Source organism: Tiliqua scincoides, chromosome 5 (assembly GCF_035046505.1).
Source record: "Tiliqua scincoides isolate rTilSci1 chromosome 5, rTilSci1.hap2, whole genome shotgun sequence".
Classification (NCBI taxonomy): domain Eukaryota; kingdom Metazoa; phylum Chordata; class Lepidosauria; order Squamata; family Scincidae; genus Tiliqua; species Tiliqua scincoides.
Window position 1 is genome coordinate 51147274 of NC_089825.1, and position 24411 is coordinate 51171684.

General features: G+C 42.7%; 1 protein-coding gene across 1 annotated transcript; it reads left to right on the top strand.

Moving 5' to 3' along the window:
• The first annotated feature begins 3482 nt into the window (after positions 1 to 3482).
• On the top strand, positions 3483 to 22610 carry CDCP1 (CUB domain containing protein 1). The gene is made up of 9 exons (XM_066629179.1): positions 3483 to 3651; positions 5310 to 5660; positions 7751 to 8119; positions 10432 to 10659; positions 11891 to 12271; positions 13545 to 13910; positions 18526 to 18613; positions 21766 to 21774; positions 22169 to 22610. The coding sequence occupies exons 1-9, from the start codon at positions 3483 to 3485 to the stop codon at positions 22608 to 22610; spliced, it is 2403 nt and encodes an 800-aa protein (XP_066485276.1).
• Positions 22611 to 24411: the final 1801 nt, after the last annotated feature.

The following is a 24411-nucleotide window of genomic DNA, read 5'->3' on the forward strand; positions in this document are numbered from 1 at the left end:
CCCTTGCCCAGTTTGGCTGATTAGAGCGGCCCGGGGGGGACTGGCTGAGTGGACGGGGAGGGTGGTCAACTCTTCTTTGATGGAGGGGACATTGCCGCTCGCCTTGAAGCGGGCGGTGGTTCGCCCCCTCCTGAAGAAGCCCTCCCTGGATTCCACTGTATTGAACAACTATCGGCCAGTCTCCAACATCCTGTTTCTGGGCAAGGTAATTGAGCGGGTGGTGGCGGCCCAACTCCAGAGGGTCTTGGATGAAGCGGATTATCTGGATCCTTTTCAATCTGGTTTCAGACCGGGCTTTGGGACGGAAACTGCCTTTTTCGCCTTGGTGGATGACCTATGCCGGGGACTGGACAGGGGGAGTGCGTCCCTGTTGGTCCTGCTGGACCTCTCGGCGGCTTTCGATACCATCGACCATGGTATCCTTCTGGGCCGATTGGCCGAGTTGGGAGTTGGAGGCACTGTTTTGCAGTGGTTCCGCTCCTACTTGGTGGATCGGTCCCAGATGGTGGTGCTGGGGGATGCCTGTTCGACACCCTGGCCCTTGAGGTGTGGGGTGCCGCAGGGTTCAATTCTGTCCCCCATGCTATTTAATATCTACATGAAATTGCTGGGAGAGGTCATCCGGGGGTTTGGAGTGAGGTGTCATCAATATGCTGATGACACCCAGCTCTCTCTCTCCTTTCCTCCAGACTCCAGGGTGGCGGTTGAAGGCCTGGAGCGCTGTCTGGAAGCAGTGAGGATCTGGATGGGGGCTAACAAGCTGAAATTAAATTCGGATAAGTCAGAGGCTCTCCTGGTTCGGAAATCCTCGATGCAGGTGCTGGATTATCGGCTTGCTCTGAATGGGGTTGCACTCCCTCTGAAGGAGCAGGTTCGCAGCTTGGGGGTCCTCCTGGACTCGCAGCTGCTCCTGGATTCCCAGGTGGCGGCTGTGGCTAGGGGGGCCTTTGCTCAGCTTCGGCTGGTGCGCCAGCTGCGACCGTACTTGGATCGTGCAGACCTGGCCACAGTGATCCATGCCACGGTGACATCAAGGTTAGATTACTGTAACGCGCTCTATGTGGGGCTGCCCCTGAAGACTAGTAGTTCAGAAACTACAATTAGTACAGAATGCGGCGGCCCGTGTGGTCACTGGAGCCAGGCGGTTTGACTCTGTCAGTCCGCTTCTCTGGGGGCTACATTGGCTGCCCATTCGTTTCTGGGCCCAATTCAAGGTGCTGGTTTTGACCTTTAAAGCCCTATACTGCTCTGGGCCAGGATATCTTAGAGACCGCCTACTCCTGTACAATCCGGCTCGCCCTCTCAGGTCATCAGAGAAGGCCTTTTTGCAAGTGCCACCACCCAAGGAGGTCCGGGGGGTGGCTGCAAGAAATAGGGCCTTCTCGATAGTGGCACCAACATTATGGAACTCCCTTCCCCTTGATTTGAGAATGGCTCCCTCTCTTGAGAGTTTTCGGTGAGGCCTGAAAACACTGTTGTTTAAACAAGCCTTCTGATTTCTGGCCTTCTTAACATTTTTATACATCTTTTAGTTTTTACAGGCTTGATTCCTCAGTGACTTGCTCTTTTATTCTGTCTTTTAATCTGACTGTTGTTTTTATGGCCTCTGTAATGTGTTTTTAAATGTTTTTATCTGCTATGTATTAATGTTTTTAAAATCTGTTTTTTAATATGTTGTTAGCCGCCCTGGGTCCCATTAGGGAGAAGGGCGGGATAAAAAAAGTTTTATTATTATTATTATTAAATAAGTTAAAACATGGATTTACATGCTCTGCATAGTTCTGAGAATTCAACTTGCAAGTTTGATAGCGGTGCTAATCTTCATTAGATTGATCTGCTCTTCAGTCTTTCCGGGATCATAGATACAAGTTGCGGTGAGGCACTCTGATAAGATGGGCCTAACAGGATGCAAGAGTGCCAGAGCTAAGTAGCCTAGCTAGTATATTCAACTCTATTTTTAAGTGAATAGAATACTGCCTGCCTGCTCATTCCTGTATAGGCACAAGTAAAAGGGCTAGAACAGGGGTGTCAAACATAAGGCCCGGGGATTGGATGTTACCCACGAAAGCTTTTTATCTGGCCCTCAGGCTCTCAGCTTATGAGCAGTGCTGAGGTGTTACTGCTGAAAGGGCAGCCTACATGAAAATTGGGCTCTCCCATAAGAGCCCATATTTCTCCCATGAAATATGATCAAGATTTGCATATTTTCTTTTCTGTTATTTGCAGTTAATGTTCCTAAGTGAGAAAAAGCGCTTATTTTTGGTTAGGATCTATTTAATGTCACCACTCCCTGCCTAATGACATCACTTCCGACCCTCAGCAAGCATCATGAATGATATTTGACCCACTGTATGAAATGGGTTTGACACTCCTGTGCTGGATACTTGCTTTTTTAAAATGAGAAACTGAACATTTAGAGAAGGGCCTGGAATATTCCTGAGGGGGCCAGAGCCCCTTGTGGCTACAGTCTTGAGTCATTACTTGATGATAGGTAGCTTTAGAAGATTATTTCACAGAAGTATCATCTTTCTGTATACAGTTGGTCTGCACCTTACCTGAGAGTTACATTCTGAGGTTGGTGTGTGAAGCCAAAATTGTGTTTAGTCAAAGCTACCTTCAAACCCATTTCTGCCCAGCCCACAGGTGTACAGATTTGATCCCTGTTGCTTATATGCAGTGGCTTAAAGCTAAAAAAAATACATACAGTCTCTTTAGGAACAAAAATGAGAGACGTGCAGGAACGGAATCGCCTGCGCTATTTAAACTTTCTCTCTCTTTCTTTTTAGGCCAATTGCATATGCTTTGGAATTTGCGCGAGTAAAGATGCGGGCCAAATGCATGTTTCTCAAATTGTCCTAGGTTGTCTTGTCTGACAGTCTCTCTCTTTTAAGTGATGCCTGCAGCTGTGAAGTGGATTGTTTTCTGTTTAGTAATCGGAACAGATTTGGCAGCTTCTAATCAGTACTTTAGCAAGCCAAGGTGCAGACTGTGTGTGTGAACATGCTGAGAATAAATGTTCATGTGTGTTTCAGTACTTCTTTATTAACTTAGGAAAATTGCCAGTAGGGCTGGGCTGCCTCAACACAACATGTTGCTGGGATCTGAAGATGTGCTTGTCCAAGGCAGTGAGGTGAGGGTTGATATCTCTAGATTGCAGCCCCTCACATCCCAGCCCCAAAGAGCCAAAAGCAAGGTGGGGGGGCACTACAGTTGAGAGGACCTTGGCAATATCTTTGTGTGTCTAAACACAAGTGCTCTTGTAGGCAGACCTTTGGATTCAAAGGCAGGGGCAATTTTGGCAGGGGGCAGGCTCAAGATTTCTTATTTGATTGCTAAAATACTAAACTAGGAAAATGTACAGTATTGTGATTGATGGTGGGGAGCAAACAAAAGTTGTCTTTCATTTTACTACATACCTGATGTATGTTCTCTCTTTAATTTTCTCAGATGTCCTTGCAGTCTCCTTCCATTCTGGTTATGATATGACAATTAATATAACATTTGGAGGTCTTGATCCCAAAAGTTGTCCTATGTCTGTGGGAAAAATATCTGAGAAAGAACTGCAGATAAATCCTGGGGAAAGGAAGGATGTTACATTTAGCTGTTCGACACCAGAGAAATACTGGAAGCTACTGATTGTGAGGAAAATTGGTAAGTGGTGTGGTTCTACAGGATGTTAACCATGGGCTTAAAGTTTTTGTGAGCTGTTTAAAATGTGACTCATCCTGACATGGACTGTCTGCAACATGCCTAACCGATCAGTGCACATTCTTTGTTTATCACAGCTAAATTTCTACAGCACCTCCATGCTTGTTTAGCAGTATGCTAGAGATGTTGAACAGAACATGTTAGTGATACAGGGGGTGCACAATTCAGGCTGTCAGCCGATTTTAAAGCATTTTTAGTTAACTCAATCATGTGTCATTTGATTCGCCTGTCCTTCATGAATTTGTCTGATCCTCTTTTAATGCCATCCAATCTAGTGGCCGTCACCAAATCTTGTGTCAACAAATTCCACAGACATGGATTCTCCCCTCTATCTAGGCCCTACAGACCTAAGGTTATGACCTTGTTTTCCTGTGTGATAGGATAGAGGTGGGATGGATAGAGATGGGAGAAAATGTTGAAAACAAAATAAAAACATCACATCACTTTCTGCATTTCTTTTTTTGTAAAAAACTGTCCAGATCTGTGAAAAAATAAAACCATTTATTTGGCTTTTATTTATTATTTAACTGGGAAGGGTGCATTGGTAGTGACTGTTGCTGCATCTGTTGATACGATACCACTTGTATCACCCACCTAGTACACTTTTAAAGTGATTTTAATTTATAATTATGTGTTTTTATTAAAAATTTACATTATAATACCATTTTCTGCACTTCTAACTTTGGAGAATACCAAAATCCACAAAGAAAACCTGTTTTCTTCTACCTCTGCTGATGGGACATTCTATTAGATATATAGCACTTCCTTCTCAAGCTAGAAAGGGGGCCAGCGGCTAATAGTGAATCACTTGTCTTATTACAGTATGAATGTAGTTCTTCAGCACTTCAAATTCAGGGTCTTTCATCTTATCTCAGCAGATGCAGTGTCTTAAATGCTGATTGCAGGCATGTGTCTGTTCTGATTTAGTGACTATAATCAGTGGCTGATCCTATAGCCTGGTGTCAAACTCAAAGTGATGCCCTAGAAGTGACATCACACCCAGGCTTTTAAAAAAGTGAAAATGGGGGGAAAATCTTCCTTCTCCCCCCAGCAGCTTGCCACCCATTTCTCTGCTGCCTCCCCAAGTCTCCCCCTTATGGTTTCTCTGCTGTAACATAATATCAATTAATTGGCTCTTGAAAAATCAGTGCCATTAGTCAGTTTTGAGTTAAGATAATTCTGTTTTTGTTACATAATGCAGTTGTCTTTTTATTTTCTGGTTTTTTGGCTATAACTTTTGATAGAACAGATATTTTGATGCAGTCTGTTTCACTGCATTCTGCATAAAGTTATGCATCAAGTGGTATATAACATGATGGTATTATTCGAAAATACCAAGGTTTTCACAATTTTGGCCACTAGTTATTTGGCCAGGTTAGTTATTTTGGCTCAGGTTATTGCCCCCCTAAAGCTTGTTGCCTGATGCAGTTGCTACCCACTGCACCCCCTTAGCTACCACTGGCTATAATAAACTATCTGTTCCTTACCATCATTTGGTTAGAATGGGTATTGAGTCAGCGCAGGGGTAAAAAATTAACCCTCATTTGGTTGGTTGGCTGTGTTAATAATCCTTAATGGTATGCATAACTGTCTATTCCTAGACTGTACAGCAAAATCCTGCGCTTTGGGAGATATCCTGCTTCAGCCAGAATTGCCTCGCCTTAACAGGACCTTCGTTTGGGATGTTAAAGCCAAGAAGGCAGTTGGACTTCTGCTGAAGTTCTCCACGGGGTTAACACAAATGGCGCCTAACACTACTTGCTCTGAACCCGTTACTTATCGCATCAACAGCAGAATCGATGAGAACATGGTAGAAATTGGAAGTTTCTGTATCAATGGCTCCGTTTCTCAGGTGAAGGTGCAAGAGAGAGCAACTGTGACCCTGAATCTTCCTGCGCATTCAAAACGGACTACCTCTGGCTTAACGATAGATAGCGGGCCTGCCATAAAAAGTAAGTGTAAACCACTGCTTAACAGAAGCTCTCTTGCTTAAGAACATGTTAGGTTCCAGGGGTCTGTCCAAAAGTCATTTTTGGAAGTCCAACAACACTTGAACTGGCAATAAAGCTGGTGAAACAAGCTATGGAAGTAGCTCGGGAACAGCGTGCTAAAAACTTGGAGGAAGAAGGTGGGGGAGGGAGAATGAATGGAACATGTGTACTGATCTGTAAGGTTTGAAAGCCTTGCAACTGGTTTGCGAGAAGAATAAAGCCAAGGGTTGCTCATGACTGGCCTCCTCTGCTTGAAGAGGAGTCAGCCGGAAGACTTCAAGTTTCATAAGCTGATAAATGATAATGAAAGTAAATACAGAAGAACATTCTGTACTCAAGAACATTCAAACTCCCATTTTGTTGTGTTTGAATATGGAAGCGGGATTTGCTCTCCAATAACAGTAGGGGCGGATAGGTGGGGGGGGAAGAGAAGTACTAGAGGTGATTCTTCCTAGCTTCCTAAATGGATAATGAGGTCAGGGATGGTGCTAAGGGTCAGAGTTGGCATAACTTGGAGGGCTGGAAGGCTGCAGGATCCCTGCTTGCCTTTTAGCATTCCAAGCATAATTTAAAGTGATATGGAACAACTGTACCACTGAAACATCCTTCAGATGCAGAAGTGAATATTTTGCATATTGGGACATGTACAAGATTAAGCCTTATAGGAAAGAGATATAGTTGCCAGAACCCTGGAGGCTTATATAATGAATGCATAGAAAATATATTAGTACAGTGGTTCCCAAACTGGTAGGTCACAACTCACCAGGGGAACCGGAAACAGGGCATTCCCCTTAAGGAGAGTGCCCTGCAGCAATGACAGTGACGTGATCGCACTGCTGCCAGGTTCAAAGGGGGTTTTTTTCTACTCACTCATGCCAGCACCAGCCTCCTGGGGGATGTGGGGAGCCCATGGACACCTCCGCAGGGGTCCCCAAGTCTCAAAATGACTGAAAAGAGCAATCTGAATCCAATTCTGGTTTTAGATTGCGAAACCAGAAGTGGGTTCCGATCACTATTTTTAGTCATTGCGCGGCTTGGAGAGCCCTGCAGAGGCATCAGCAATCTCCCCGCAGCCCCCCAGGAGTCCAGCGCTTTCATGGGTGAGTAGGAAACCCCCCTTTGTCCCTGGCTTTAGCACAATCCTGGCGGTTGTGTCGCTGCCATTGCCCCTCCCCTGCAATGACTTGCACGGTTCTCAGCTTCCCTGTAGAAGTTTGAGAACCATTAGGTTAGTATATTGTCCTTTCCTATAGGTAACTGCTTCCTGTTAACCTCAATCTAGTCATCTCAAGTGTTCAGGCAGCCTGAACATCACTATAAGCTTGTATGCTTATAGTGATCCTGTAAAGCAAGAACATTTTTGCTTGGTAAGCAGTTAAATAACGTTAATGGGCACACGGGGGGAGCCCCCAGTTCTGCAGATAATTGAAAATGCAGATACCAGATCTGCAGTTATGGGGGCTTGCCTGTATTTTGAAAATTTCTGTCTGTTGCTGTTTTAATGGGTATGTTATCTTGATCAGAGAACACTTACATGTGTGTAGCCTTAAGTCTCGGAAGAGGTTGTGAATCTCACAGACTAAAGCAATAGTTGTCTACTCAGAATTAAGTCCCATTGTGCCTACTGCCAGGAAACTATGGGTAGGATTGAAGCCTTAACTATTCAGATTAGATTGAGTGCTGTAGTATGTGTGCAAGTAATTGCTGAGCTGGGTAACTTTCAGTCTGTAAACTAGTAGTGACAGAAGTGAGTTGGGAAGGACTCCTGCAATACAACCAATCTTTAGTTCTCACATGCTCATAATTCTGAAATTGAACTGGACTGTGCCCTCTTATAGTGTCCATAGAAATGCCAATGGCTTTTTTCCAATGGAGGAGAATTAATGTCATTTTTTAAGATTGTGAGTTCCTTGGGAGCTGGGCTACTAGTGCTACTACTGTAGGCCACTTTGGGCACCTCAAAATGTGGAAAGGAAAGGGAAGATATAAATATTGCAAATATTGCACACAGTCTTCTTTAAAATGTTGTTTCTCTCCTTTTCTAAAAATAGAATTGTGCATTATTGAATCAGTATTTCGTGGTGAAAGCTCAACGGTCTTGATGTCTGCCAACTATCCATTGGGATTTCCCAACGATCAACTCATGACCTGGCATTTTGATATCCCAGTCAATTTGAGAGCCTATGTTGTCTTCCTTAATTACACCAAAGCAACTTGTAAATGGAGAGAACAGAAAGTGGAGTACTACCTACCTGGGTCATATTCGAAAGGCGAGGTGTATTCACTGAGTGATGCACAACCAGTCAATATCCCTGGTACTTTCAACTTTTCTTTGCAAGGTTGTGATCAAGAACCTCAGAGCGTACGGTTCCTTAGCTTGATTTTTAAAGTTGTCGTTCAGTACCCTCAAAATGAAAAGAGTAAGTAGCCACTTATGTTTTCCTCTTTTCTTTGATTTTAGCATATTCAAATTTTGTATTAACAAGGCATATCTCAAATGGTGGGGTGCAAGTCAATTTTGGGTGGGTCCCCATCCATTTCAATAGGTATTTTATTTTTAATAGATTAGACTTGATGCTACCATGGTATATGACTACATTTGGGGAAATGTTGCAGATCTGTATTTTTAACAGGCTACTATGTATATGCTTTTAACAATGATAGTCAATGGGGCTTACTCCTGGGTGACTGTGGATAGGATTGCAGCCCTTGGGATGTTTGAAGAATTTTTTTAAACAGATCAGCAACTGCTTGGGAAGGTTAGGAGGGTTCTTCTTTATTTTAAATATGTTTTTAAACTTATTGTAAATGTTTACTTACTTAATTAGATTTGATTTTGTTGTATGGGGGTGCTAAAAATTTTCCTGCTTGATGATGTCACTTCCAGGTTAATGACATTATTTCCAGTGGGTCCCAACTGATTGTCATTCTAAATTGTGGGTCCCAGTGCTAAATGAGAACCACTGGTTTAACAAATACCATTTATGTCTTCCATCCTGAAACGCAAGCTGGTGTGCATGGGACATTCCAGGTGGTCTCCTGTACTGAACCAGACCTATACCTGCTTTGGTTCAGCCAGGTACTTACAGTATGTCATGTGCCCTCTGACTATGCTGAAGGGTAACAAGGTGCCTCAAGTGTGTTGACTCAGCAGGGCTTAACATATTTGTGTATTGGGTTACAAACGATAATCCCCTACTGCTATCAGAACATCTGCAAAATATGAATCCTCATTTAGACTGTTCAGTACCTGGCAGTTGCATTGCGATAAGATTAATTCTTGCAGGCTAGGAAACGGTTGTTGCACCATGACATCATTATGTATTTAAATGAAGCAAAGAGGAGGAGGCTCTGTTTTGACAGAAATAATGAAATGGAAAGGATTTGAACGGGCACCTTTAATCTCCAGAGGTGATCGGAGCTGTGCACCTGTCACCTCTGGAGGTTGTTCTGAGGCCTGGGGAGGCCTGTTTCTCTCCAAAAACTGGAAGTGACTTTCTATAAGCCTCAGAGCACATCTCTGGATGGTCCAGGTCAGGCTGACCTCCCAGGTTTGGGACCTGCGGATTTTCAAATCTGTGGGTCCCAAATCTGTGAATAAAGAGCCCTGACGGTACAAACATCACATTCTGCATAACAAGACAAATGTCCAAATATTAAGAAGGGGTGATTTTTGTGGGCCACTGTGATGGAGAAAATGTATTCATTTGGGTTGTGCTGAATTTATTGCTTGCTGAGCCGTCTTGGTTTATCCAAGAAAGGTGGGGTATATATCTTCCAAAATAAAATAATTGAACTGATTTATTTTGCAGGATTCATGTAAAATCATTTTTATATACCCTACCAACTTTTATACTAAGGAGCACATTGTACATGATTAGCTAAGGCAGTTCTATTATTCAAAGGTTTGCTTCTTGAGATTTAGGGGCTCTAGCTTGGGTGATTTGTCATGGATGATGGTGCCCTTGAAAAAGGCAGCTAGTTATTCCAACTTTAACCTTATTCCCCAAATTACAAATTGATAAGAGTTAATGTGGTGTATAAAGATTTTACTTACTGTTATTATTAGTTGTACATTTATTGTGGAGCTCTGTAAGCCACCTTGGGCATTTGCTTAGTCAGGAAAGGCAGAATATAAATTTTTCTAATAATAATAATAACACCACAACCCAATACATATTTTGCTGTCTTAAAAGCTAGACATATTCTTTGATATATTTGGGGCACTGATTCCAAAAATGGCATTGGTTTGGCAAATCAGCTCTAGTTTTGGAGTCATGGCATAGCCACCATATATGCTGATTTAGCCGGTAGTCTGCAAATCAGCATCTAAGGAGGGTATGCCATATCTCCAAAATTAGAGCTAATATGGCCAAATTGATGCCATTTTTGCAATTAGTGCCACAAATATATTCAGGAATCGGTCTAACTTTCAAAGCAACAATACAATACTTTTTTGTTGGGCAGTGTAGCAGTAGTGATATTAATCATAATTCTGTGAGAAAGGAGGTTGAGAAATAACTTCTCCATCTATTGTGAGTCTGTCTTGGTCTACAACTTCACTGCTACATACAAAGTCTATCACAAGAGACTTAACAAGCTTCCCTGTGGCACACCTTTCTTGTCTATCTCGCTCATTCCTGGAACCACACCAGTAACACTTTCTTTTTTGTAGGAACAGGGTGAGATGACACTGCTCTTTAAATGATCGCAGCTCTTTCTTCTTTTTCAGATGTAACCCACACAATTGACCTAAGGCATGAGAAGAATATTAATGTTACCATTTATTCTAAGAAACCACATGCTGGTTACCATCTGATGAATGAACCTTTCTGCCTGATCTGTAGAGGAGCTAAAAACTGTGGGTCCAACATAACTTTGTTCTCTGGTGACACATACACAATAACATTTCTGTGCAAAAATATAGAGAATCTAAGAATAATTGCGGAACAATCCATAGGTATGTCCTGAATATTTTTACTTGAAGGTGATTGGAGACCTGTAAGAATGTATTTCTCTTTCCATTTGAAGAGGTTTCTTTGTGCTTTTTCTTCCAGCTGTACTTATCAGTGTTGATCAAACAGAAACAAATAACAGTGAGTTTTTAGACTGCCAGATGGAATTAGCCTGAACTGTCCCCTGGGGCCACATCCTTTGTTACGGAGAATCAAGTTTCCACTTGTCTACAGTGTGTCTCCCAGATTAACATAATGCACACTGAGGAGTCATGTGTCTATATACATGCTATAAATGCATCCCTGAGAACTATGATCAATTGAGATTCATGGACATTTGTTTATCCTGTGCACTCAGATACAAAATGGAAGATTTTTCATCAGTGGTATAACATATTCTAGCAGAGTATTTGCAGATGTGACCCATCTAATTAGTAAATCTGGAAGAAATAATAGCATCAGTGAAGGGATGGGGGGAATGTACATTGGGCCCTCCTCATCCATGGGCTTGGCATCCATTGATTTGAAAATCCATGGATGCCAAGCCTATGGTTGGAGGGCCTCGGAGGACTTCCCAGATGTGACCAGAAGTGTTTTCTCCTGTGTGGCCTCCCCAGATGTAACTTGAAGGCAGTGTAGTTTGCCAGTGCAGTTTTCATTATTTGTGGAATTTGGTATCTACATGGGTAGTGGTGGTCCTAGAACTGATCCCCTGCAGATACTGTGGGCCCGATCAGTTTTGTTCCCATGTCAATTCTCAAAGCCTATCTTCCAAGAACAACTGGAAAATATGTTAAACCCTTTAACTCTTTTATGGGATACATGCAAAGAAAATGAAACTGAATTAAATTCCATTGAAATAATGGATTTTAATTTGGTTTTGGTTAAGTTCTCTCCATTGACGTTGGTGGTGCTGAATCAGAATTCTCTTTGGATATAGTCTTAGACTTTTGTACTTGTACAGGAAAAGCTGTAACTAAATAATGATTGGGCACTGATAGGCAAGCTTTCTTAGCATACTTTCTTGACGTATTAACATGGGTCTTGAGGCAACGTTGATCCACAAGCATTGTTCTAGTTCAACTAGGGAAAAAACAGAGGGGGTGTTTCATCTATAACTGGAGACTTGTGTAAAATGTTGCCTGAGAAAATGGCTGAAAAGCCATATAGAGGGTGTGCAGCTGGTTCTTTGGTTCGGAGGCTCCTGCTGTAACTTTGTGGCTTTCTGTATTGCAGCGTGTTGGAATATTCGGTTATGCCAAATGAGAACACACTTCCTACTTGTACCTCGTTCTCTTACTGACCTGCCAATCCAGATTGAGACATTTACATGGAAACTCACGGCCTTAGAAAATATCAACATAGAACTCAAGTCTCCACAGTTAAAACTTAAGCAATTTCTCCCAGACCAGAGATGTAATGGAAGTTACTCTTATGCCATTAATGGTACCACTCCTGGAAAGGTGTTAAGTCTTGGTACATTCTGTCCTGGTAGATTGATAGAAAAAATTCATATAAAGAACAATGTTACCATAACTCTTAGGACATTTGGGAACGGATTTGCCAACGATTCTAAGTCCCAGGATCTGCAGATGTATTTTACTCCAGCCACACGAAGTAAGTCTATTCTCTTTTATTCTTCTCTACAAAGAGTAAAGGAAGTTACATTTTATACTAGCTGAATGGGTTACCGCTTGGGTTAAAGGTCTCATCCAAAATTCAGCCTAACCTTCATCAGACTACAATATGTTTCACCTGTTTGGGGCAAAATATTTGAGTCCTAGTAAAATCTGGAATCCTTTGCTTAGGGGTAGAATAGTAGGTGAGAAACTGGGGGCCTGGGAAGAGTATTGAGGAGCTGTGTGCAGGACCAGGAGCTATCAAAGGTCCAAAAACATCCTTGGTTCAAACTGTTCATAAATCTCTCTTAGTCCTAGATTAGTAACATCTGCTTCAAAGTGTTTGAAAGCAGAATAAACCTGTTTACTTTGAGAAAAAAGTAAGCTGGGGGGGGGTCATAGCATATTGGTAAAGGACAGCATTAGTTTTGATGGTACAGTTCAGTGTTTCTCAACCAGTGGTAGGCATACCACCATTGGTATGTGCGGTGGTGTCTGGTGGTATGTGCAGCATCCCTGGTCACCTGCTGGCTGGCAGTGAGACAGCGATACAGTGCAACAAACAGCTGTAGAGGCTTGGTTCAGTGGGCAGAGCTCCAGTGTGCGGTTTTCACATGCCTGATAAAGCCCTCCTGCCCATCCTGAGCCTCTTTACCAGTGTTTGTCACTTCTAGGTTGAGAGGCCAGACGCGATGTAACTAGCGATGGCTTCATTGCCAGTTACTTCCTGTGGTACTTCCAATAGGTGGACCATGTGAAGTGGTACATCGGGGGCAAAGGTTGAGAAATGCTGGTCTGTTTGAAGACAAACCTTTTGGTTGTGTGAGCTTCATGCTTCTCAAAGCATGTTTTCACAACTCCTTTAGGATGGTTGTAATCAAAGACTTGGGATAGCAGCTCCCTGACTATTGTGGATCCAGTTATCTTAGGCTGAAGAGGAAGTATGTGAGGAATGAGGTAGGGAGAACTGGTGCATAACAGCTTATGAGAAGAACTAGAGGAGCATAGGAGCCAGAAATGTTCCTGGGAAAGTGGGTGGGGAATGCATAAGAAGATAAGTTTAATGGAAAGCATAAGAGACTGTTTCTTGGGTGGTGTTCTAATTAGTTGGTTTTCTGCAGCATTTATGTGAAAATAGAAATGCTGGTCTGATGCCTTGCTGGTTACCATGATACATAATAGTATTTTAGCAGTGCATCAGTTCTGAGCTACATTATGGAAACGAAGAGTACACATTTAACCTTGTATACATGTTCTTTGTGTCTCCACAGAAGATTATATTTTCACAGTTAGTCCAGATCGAAATTCTGTTGTTCTTCTACAAACCCCGAACTGGCTGGAAGGTCTTCTGCCTCATGCCACTGTGTCTTGGAACATCAGCATCCCACCACAACAATTTGCACAGCTAACATTTTTACAGGAGTGGATTGGAGTGACTTGTGAAAGTGGGGAAGTCAATGTGCACATTGAAGAACAGAGACCAAATCCTAAGAAATTTACAATCCGTGATGATCAGAAACTGCCAAAGACTGTAGATCTGTACCACCATTTCTGGGTAAACATTACTAACTGTAAACCAGATGCCAAACGGGGACTCTGTGTGCGATACAAAGTGCAGTTTTTTCAGAAAAAAACAGGTAAGGTTCCATATTCTCTCTTCTATCCACAAGGGGACACCTGTGTAGCTAACAATTTTAAGACAACCCACAATCTTGTGGCCTTTGAGGGGTAGCATTACCCAGGACAAGTGCAGATGTTAAGAATTGGGAATTACCTGGCCTGTTGGCTTCCCCAGATTTCTCCCCTACTCACTGGCTTCCACACTTTGGTTCTTTCGAGAATGTTGTTGGTGGAAGGCGGGGTGAGAGAGGGTGCCCTGGTTTTACCTAGGTTTTTGGGGTGCCCAACTTCCTTTCTGGTGTTGGCAAATCTCCTAAGATTTTTGCATTGAGTTACGCCTGGCCAGTGGACTTCAAGACTGCACTGGACCACCATGTAGTGGGAAAGTGGGTAATTGAAATTGGGTTGTGCATGATCTTGTCAATGATGAGGTTAAGATGTATTTGTATATTGAATACTATTCCCCGTGTTTCTGCTTAATAAGGCTTCAGAGTGACACATTTTTGCATATTAAAAATTAAAACACTACCAATTCTGAATGTAGAGTGAATACAGGCTGCATATTCTCCTGTAATAGTGAATTTAAAAAAACAAAACATTTCTAACTGCATTGTAACTGAAAAGGAAAAAAATGCACAATTACGAAGAATATTAATAAGCAATCTACACGTAAATCTCTTTGCAAAAGGCTTCAAAAATGTAAAAACACTTATCCATATGTAGGTGCTGTCTATAAGCCATACATTCAAATATTGATAAAGTTCGAGGTCCTTAGTCCATTGAGAAATAGTATTATTATTATTATTATTATTAATAATTAACAGTATTTATATACCGCTTTTCAACGAAAAGTTCACAAAGCGGTTTACAGAGAAAATCAATGGGGCACTTATCCTCCCAGTGCTTTTACTATAAATCTTTTTGCTACAATAAGGACAGTTAGCTTCCATGAAATAGGCAGATCATTCTAAAGAAAATAAGTGTCAATAAATATGAGTGTTTGTTGTAATATGGAATACAACAAATAATTTCTTCCCCCCTCAATAGTATTGTCTACACATAAGCTCTGATCTGTCGAGTTTGAACTAAAGGAATCTGGTATCAAGAATTATTAACATTGATAAAACTTTGTAAATGTGATTACTTTTTGTGTTTTTAAGTTGTCTTGGGGAAAATACCATTTTAGCTATGATTCTAAGGTGCCGGTTTTCTTAAAAACCTCCCCATCTTTCTTTTGTGAAGTGTACAATTTGTATCACTTTAGATACGGGTACATTTTTATTGTCTGGCAGTAAGGATGATATTGAAATGACAAAGTAACTCTGAAAACCAGTGGAATAGTGATTACCAATAACAGACTCTAAAAGTGGTCCACACTCTACCTACAAAGGTCTTTTGCCCAGAAAAACTTGTTTTATCCGTATGGTTGATGCTGGCAGCAGCTTCAATGAGAAGAATAGCTTGGGTGGGCCAAGTGCCACCCTGCAAATCATATACAGGGCGGCCCCTATATCCACAGATCCTGTATCTGCAGTTTCAGGTATCCGCAGATGTGGGCATGACCTCCCCTGCTCACCCATTAACTATTTTTTAAAAGTTATTCGGGTCCCAGTAACTTTTAAAAATGTTTCAATGGTCTTGCAAAAGGACACGCAGGGTTTAGGGGCAATCCCCCACTCCCTGCGCCCCTCCGCGTGTGTCCGTTAAACTATTTTAAAAACTTACCGGGGTGCCTTTTTGTTTAAACAGGCTACCTTTGTAGCCAGGAAGGAACAACAGTGAGGACTACCTGTTGACCTCACTGGTGTTCTCTTTAACCATTCTGTCTGCTTAATGAGAACACTGCCTCCTTCTCCTGCCTCCTCTGGGCAGGAGGTCTGGTCTAGAGGGTAGAGCCTCCATTTGCCTGAAGATTAACATCCACAAGGTCGCCAGTTCGAGGCCACCGGCACCGTGCGACCTTGAAGCAGCTGACAAGCTGCAGCTGAGCTGTTCCATCTGCTCGGAGCGTGGGAGGATGGAGGCCAGAATGTTAAACCAGATCGGAGTGTAACAGCTCGAATGTGGTGGTTCTTGAAAGAGAGAACCTTCTTTCAATTTGTAAAAATCCCTGCGTGGATTTAATAAGCCTGCCTGTGTAAACCGCCTTGAATAAAGTCTTGAATAAAGACCAAGAAAGGCGGTATATAAATACTGTATATTATTATATTATTATTCCTGACTGCAAAGGCAACCTGTTTAACCCACTTCTAACCAGCCCACAGGTGTATACATTTGATCAGTGTTGCACATATGCAATGTTGGGCAGAAATGGCTTAAACAAAAAGGTGCCCCAGTAAGTTCTTGGAATAGTTTAATTTGTACATGAGGGGTGGCGTAGGGAATGAGGGTTTGCCTCCATCCCCTGTGCACCTTCCCCAAGTGGCCATTACATCATTTTAAACACTTAACGGTGAAAATCAGTTCGATTTTCATCCCGGTATATGTTTAAAATGGTGTTATGGGTGCATGCGGGAGCTGTGGGGGGATGGGGCACCCATGGTATCTGCAGACTCCTGGTATCTGTGGGGGGTCTGGAATAGAACCCCCATGGATATCGGGTCACACCTGTATTTGTATATCCCATATCAAAGTCATCGTACTTCCATTTAGGAAGTTAGACAGTGCAAGTTTGCTGAACGGAGTAGTTTATGGATTCTGTTCTGTCCTGCTAATTAGTTCTTCTGGAACCACATGTTTGTTCAAGTAAATGGTAATAGAACTACCAATTGCCAGTTTGTATAAATAGTTCAGCTCGTTTTAGAAGCTTGTTGGATTCCGCTAGAGCAGTGGTTCTCAAACATTTTGGCCTGCAGAGCCCTGTACATTTCTGAAAATTATTGTGGAGCCCCAAAGAGCTCTTGCTTTTGTGGGTTCTATCTGTCTATGATACCACATTAGAATATTAAACTTGATAAATAATTTTTAAAAACCATTACTTGTTAAACATATTTTTTCCAACACAAAGCAAATTTTATTTTTAGTGAGCAGTGGCATTGCTTTTTTTGTTGTGGTTTTTTGTTCTTTAATGTGTCTTATGGAGAAAGAACAAAATGATTGAAAAAGTGCTTACAGAATTCTGTTTAGGTAACCAGGAACTCTTCTGAATTAGTATAAATGGGGCAACTTTGGTTCATAGAATAAAACATTTTTAAAAATCAAAGAAAGGAAAACGAGCAGATTTTACTCTCAGTGAAGCTTTTGTTATTGCACCAACTATGACAGATATTTTATATCAGGAATGTATTTGGTTGTTTTGAGACCTATGCTGTCATTACTGATGGTTGAGAAAGCAATGAGGAAAACTATGCATTTCTCACCTGCAGCCCTTTCTCTTGAGGCAAGCTTTCTTGCCCGCTTGGCTTTCCCGCCTCTGACAGCAGGGGTCAGCCACACAGTGCGAGCTTTTGAGGGCTGCCTGCCTGCATGCATGGAGTTGCCTTCCTTCCTTTTCCCAGCCAAGTTCACAGCTCATCCTTGCTGCACCATTGATCGCACTGATCCTTCCTGCCCTGCAGATAGGTAGGAGGGAAGAGTGGAACACTCATGAGGCGCCAGCTCAAGCACTGGCTGCTATAGCTGCCAAGGTGTGGTGAGCCTCACAGTTAGCCATCTCATTGGCAGCAGCTGTAGAGCTTCCGGAACCCACTCTTCCCTCCCAGCTGCCCTGCCTGGGCTCCTGGTGAGTAAGCGAAGTACAGGGACACCAACAGGGGATGGGGCGGTGCTTATGATGGTGTGCTCACGAAGCCCCTGAAAGGATCCCGTGGAACCCCAGGGCTCTGTGGAGCACAGTTTGAGAAATGCTGCCTTAGAGCATTTCAATGGTTAAACATTATGTAAAGTTGTACAGTCGGTTGGGGCTGTGATCAAACAAGGTGCTGATTTTGCTTGTTTCTGTTGTACAACCCTTGTAGTGTTTTTACTGAAATTCTCTCTGGGGTATGAATCACTGCACAGATTCCTCCTAATGTAAACATCCTGGTGCGCCTTGCATGTAGCAGATCTGCAATTCACTGCCTCATAGCTGAACTTTTAAAAAAATATTTCAAGTGGTGGTGGTAGAGAATATTTTGTAGCTCCTTCTGCAGTGTTTTGGATGTCCTATGACCTATGCTGAAAACCTTCTGTATTTTAAAGAGAGATAACATCTTGTACACAGCTAACCTTCAGTTTCAAAGCTTCTGGCAACTGTTCTGTTTTTTATCTCTGTTCTTCTCCTTCCCATTTTTTCCTCTCATTGCACCATCAATAATACAACTTCTACCTGCCTCTTAACCAGGGCAGCTCTTTTTCTTTGTGTGCTGAAACTTCTTATGATTTATGGGGGGAAGGGGCTATTTCTGTAAGTGTGCCTGTATAATATTCCAGTATGGCACAATTTAAATTTAGTCCCTGTCCACTGCTCGATACATGGCATGAAACTCTTTCATGAAAAGAACATTTTCTCTTTTGGGCGTCTTTAAAATAAATAAAAAAAGTATCTCTGAACCACATAGGGTGTGTCTGTGCACTCACAGTAGCTGTGATTCAGGACACGTTGTCTCTTTGGTTGTATCTCACTGAATGTTTTCTTCTTTTATCTTTTCACAGGCCTGGCAGCCATAATTGGTGCAGTGGTTGGTGGGATAGTAGGGCTAGCAGCTATCGGGCTTCTTGTATGTTGCATTAAAAAAAAGAGGTGGGTTCATTTTATTCTCAGACCTGTTGTAAGTAGAATATAATGTACTATTTTTGCTTATGCAGACCTGTGTTCAAACAAATATACACAGCCCCCAAACCATGAACAGCCTGATCCTGGTCTGAGTCTGGAGCAAGTGCCCTTCTCTTTCTGCCTAATGTGATCAACTTTGTCACAACTTGCGACATGAATTGTATGACTGGGGAGAGAGCCTCCACAATCAAAGCACCCCAATCCTGATGGGATTGCCTGTGCCGCAATAAGCACGCCAAAGCAACCATCGCTGAATCCCGCATGGGCAGAGAGGCAGCCAGAGGTCTCTTTCTCCCTTACCTTGTGTCGAGCCCCAGCCTGCCTAATGGGGCTACTCAGATCTAGACCAGTTCAATTGCTGGCGCAAAACTGAGTAGCTCTGTGTAGGGTTTTCAGTTTCAGGAGAGGGTTTAGGATCAGGTGGAGGTCTCCTTCACCATCCCCGTCCCCTCCCAGGCCTGAACCACTCTCATTTACCTCCCTCACCCTGGAATGTTCCCACCCTGCTCAGCAGCATACATCAGCTTCCGGGGCTCCTCCAGCTGGCACAGAGGCCCAGTGCCTGCCCACATTGGCCTCTGTGCTGGCGCCTCCCTCCTTCTGGTTGCTGCAAAGTGGTTTCTGGCAATGGCTGTCTCCCTGGCAGCATGCTTGAGACCAATGCTGCCATAAGAAGGATTGAGCCATAGGTCTTCTCTGAAATAATGATGCTTTACTGGGTGCATGTGAAATGCTATACCATTGGGGTATGAAATTTGAGGGACATCACTGCCTCCATATTTCACTCAGAAAGGCTTCAGTCCAACACAGATATATGTGCTCTTAAAATGTGGAATTTGAATGATGCACCTTGATGCTGGATTCTGGTCAAACATTTAACATTCATAGGTCATTTTAGGCCATTATCTAATCATTTTTCCACATTATTTCCACTGTTCTTAGAGCCACACCTTACTGCGCTTCGCATGCAAGAGAAGAAAAGATTCTACTTCTGATCCTTCTTTAGAATGAGTCAGGATTTGCCATAACACTGGAACACAACAAATCTTGGCTTGTTAACTTTTCAAACAAACTAGGATCTGGAACTAGGAAGTCCGAATCTCAAAAGCAGCGTCCCCTCTAATTTCACTCCTGATTTCTTAGAGCCCTATGGTGGCTACACAGAGGCAACTATGGAGCACTCGGTGAAGATATCATTGCCATTGCCGAGCTCCGGAGCATGAGAGGAAAGGTGCACAGGGCTTCCTTTAGAGCTATGCAGCTTACAGGGAAGGCTGCTCAGAAGTAAAATCAAGCCTTGCCTGTGAAGGGGGGGGTGGAGCTTGCACACACCGAGGGCTAAGGTATGTGTTCCGTCCAAATATTCCAACTCCCTTCTAATGCCCACTTTTTGGCTAATTAACATCCTCCTTTTCCAAGAACAACAGCTGTGGTGTGCAAAGAAATGAACAGAACTCCTTATCAGTTGAGCAATTAACAAGAATTTATTGCTACAAACACATACACTCCCTGCAAATCCTGTTGTCCAGAGGCTTTCCCTCCCCAAAACTCCACTTAACTCAGTGGGTTAAGGTCCAAAGCCGCCAGTCCAAGTCCAATCCAATCTCCAAAGCACAGTCCAGTCTTCTGAAGCAGAGTCCCTCCTCTCTAGCAGAGTGTCTCCTCCAGTAGGGTCCTGGCAGTCCTGTGTCCTCCAGCAGAGTCCTGGCAGTCCCCTTCTCCCATGTGTCTGTCCTGTAGGTCTGGGATCAGGTAGCCTCTTGGTCAGGTTCCCTCTGGGCCAGGTAGCCCTGCTCCTTCTGAAGCTGCCTTTTATCCTTGTATGTCCCTTGTTAAATCCAAATTAGGCTCAGGTGAGCCATCCCGTCAGTCCATGTCCATTCAAAGCCCCTTCAAGGTCAAATGAAGCTCAGGTGTCCATCAGTCTCCATTGGCCTTGATTGATTACAGCTGTGGAGCCAGCCCTGCCCTTCCCAGAGCTGTCAAGCAGCTGTCAAAACACGGAATCGTTGTCAACACCACATCATCCACCTGATGATCTTCTGATCTTCCATTTCAATATGTCACGTGGAATCGTGGTTTAATCCCAGTTCCACAAATCTGAATGGGTCATGCTGGGTGTGTCGGCAAACTAGCAATGATTTTGGGGTAAAAACGAGCCTTGCAATAAGTGCAGTTGCCTCCTGGCAGGGCTGGCCCATATATGAGGCTAACTGAAGTGGTTGCCCAAGGCATTGGATTTCTGGGGGTGTCTACCTCTGTCTGCTGACTTGCTTGCAATGCTCCTCTTTCTCCCCCCACTCCCTGGATTATAAGGGCAGAGTGAAAGAAAAAATATTGAGGAGATTGGTTGGCTAGGGCAGCAGGCACTAAACCCCTGCCCGTGGTTCAGATCCGACTCCCGCCGTGATCATTCCCCTGGTGAACAGAGATATGCTATTGCCCAGCATTCTCCAAAGTGGAGACCGCTACATGCCAGTAAAGGCATCCCCAGTGTGGACAGAGCTTACGGTAACCTCCGTCCACACTGGGGACCTTTTTACTGGTTCAGAGCAGTCTCCACTTTGGAGACCTCAGGGCTAGAGCATTTCCATTTCTAGGCCTCTCCATTTCTTCTTCCATTCTGTTTCCCTTCAGAATCCAGGGAGTGGGAGGAGCAAAGACTGTCACAACACCAATTAAGAGGGTATCATTTGGCTATAAGTTTGTATACCTATGCTTTGGTAAAAGTTGGCAGTTGAATTTGGTGGTTTCCACCACAGATTTGTGGACTTCTGTTCCTACAAGTTTCTCTTCCCCTTTTCAGTGTTTCTGATGAATTTTAAAGGAACCCAGTTGGCCTATGCATCATTGCCTCAACAAGTGCACAGTCAGAGAGACAAGTCCAAATTTCCCAATGTTGTCGTGCTTACAAACAATCTCATTATGATGAAATAACTATGACTGTTTACTTCCTGACCATAGGTGTCTTGCGTCAGAAATGTCTGGGTCATTATTAGTGAAGTATAGCCAATATCGGTGTATCTTCTAAGGCCTTGAGTCATGCAAATTTCAAAAGTAGAGTGCACCTTCATTTTCCTATATGTGAACTGGGTCACACAGAAAATGGGAAATCATAGCAGAGAAAAGTCTTAAATTAGCATATTGTCTGACACAGCATCCTTTTCCTGACCAGACAGTAGCTGTTTTGCATAGTTGGTTCCCAGTGCGAAAATCGGATAGTCACAGGAAAAGGTGGGGAAAGCTGAATTTGGATCCAGATCCTAGAATTTATGGGAGGGGTTTATATATAAATCCTATATTAGTTCTAATCTGGGAAAAGCAGAATATTAAATATGACCCTTTTTTAATTGACCCAATGGCTGTTGTCAGATTGTACATTTATGAACCTTTAGCTGTAACTCAAAATCATGAAGGGAGAATGTGGCTTTTGCCAGTAGTGGGCTTAAGTGCAAAAGCAACGCATCTTTCATATGTCTTTTTTTTTTTTTTGCTTTGCAACAGACATAAGCAACCAACAAGAAGGGAGAATCAGACCCCAATGGTGGGAGTTTACAATTGCAATGTCAACACCCAAATGCCTGGAAAAGAGGGTATGTTCAAAAAGGGGAGGAAGAATAACGAGTCTCATGTCTACGCTGTCATTGAGGATGCCATGGTTTATGGGCACCTGCTGGATAGCAGCAGCAGGCCAGAAACTGCAGAGATAGGTGTGTACCGGCCTTTCACTGGCCCAGTGAGTACCACACCCCCTTCCCCACCTCCTATCAGGAAAGCATCCAAAGTGCCCGAGGTGGAAGAGTCCTCTCTCGTGCCACTGACTGACAATGAGACCTATACCTTTGCACACCGTACCCCAGAGGAACTCAAGGGCAAAGGTGATGCCGACGTGAGTGGTAATGGAAGTGTGGGCAAATGTTTCCTTGAAAACGATGAACAAGAACATTCAGTGGAACGCCTTTAATGTCAAATCTTTGACTTCGCTACAAAGAAGAAACTGGGGCATGTGCTTCTGCGCGAGTTTGAAAGAGGAATACCTTTTGAAAACTACTTTTACATGCTTCCTCACTTTTCAGTCTTGGTTGCTGCTCTATTTGGTTTTTAGAATAAACTCTTGGGCAGTGAAAGTAGCACCATGGCATGTTGCTGAGGAATGCAGGTAATTTCATACATGGAAAAGGACAGCAAGGATGCATTTCCAATGTTTAGAATAAACGGATGTATTTTTGAAAACTGAAGAGGCCAAGTGTTGGAAGTTTAGTGGAACTGGAGAACTGCGTTGCTGAATTGTACTCCTGATTTCTCTGTCTCTTGAATTCAATTTGAAGATTTCAGCCGGTGAAAACTTGTGACAAAAACCAAAACGGTGTAGCTCTCCAGATTATAGTTGTGCCATAGGAAAATGAATTTTATGGACTTATTTCCTAGTTTTTGACCAAGGACTATATCAGGAATTGACTAGACACTAATACATCTAAACAACAAAAGCAATCGAGCTGGTTGTAAAAAGGAATTTTGTTCATCTTCTGTAATGTAATATATGTACAGCCAAAAAATTTTTTTCCTCCACTTTTAAATGGAAATAATTCTGTGAATTTAAGCCAACTATCATCAGTGGTGCTTTTAAAAGACTGGGTATTGTCAAGGATCTTATGTAAAGAAATAATATTTTTGAATGCAAGAATAATAATATATGCAATGTCCTGCCATTTTGCTGAATTATCAGTCTATGGTGCAAAGCATAACCAAATTAAATGTAAAAAGTATTGTAGCATATACTCATGGGAAACAAAACGCTAAGTGATTTCTGAGGTTGAGCATTACTAATTTTCAGAAGGCCTTATGCTGTGAAGATGTGGGGTTTCTTAGCATTGCACTATAAAAATATATGTATAATTTTTGGCCAATATTTTAAATATGTGCCTTTCCCTACAGAATTGCAGAGTTATACAAAGCACCTGTTCAGTTGATCGGGTAATGCTAAAATGCAACAATCGCAGCCTTGTTCAGTTCTGGATTTTGCCAGCCCCAGTTGTCCAAAGTCTGTCTGGTCTGTATGCAATTCCCTCATTTCAGGGTATGGAGCTGTTTGATGGAATATACCTAATTTTTTACATACTAGACTTCCAAGCAGGCACTGACTGACATTGCAGAAGAAGTCTTGCACAGGGGACTGATTAAATGGAGAGCAAGCTTAGAGAAGAATGGAAGGGTAACCCAAATCAATAGTTCTATGTTGGGGGGGGGGGGTTGTGTGGTGTATAAGAAAGTATTTTCATTGGGCTTTGCAAATGCTACTTGAATTTTGTCTTTATGTGTAAATAGATGACGATCACACAAGACCTCGTGCACAATTCCCATTCACCTCGGTGGTTCTTGAGCAAGTGATACTTTTGGTGGAGTTTGTGTTGAGTGGAGTTTAACTAGTGAGAAAATCCAAAGGGTTAGCATGGCGATACTCTTTAAGTGCAGTGCCTTCACATTCAAAAGTAGTTCATTTGCTGCCAACAAGTTTGTTCCAAAACTTGGGGGACCTTCCAGAGAATTGAGCTTGAGAAAAAGAAAGGGTAATATATTGAGAAATTCATGAAATTTTGTGTGCTTACTGAACTTTATGAATTCCTCTCAACCAGTGCATTCCACATATTTTGTACATGGTGGATCTATATTAATCTGCATGACCCAAGTGCACTTAATTTCACTTGTTAATATATTTATGTTGAAACCATTAATCCAGTTTACATTTACTTTAACTCCATAATCTT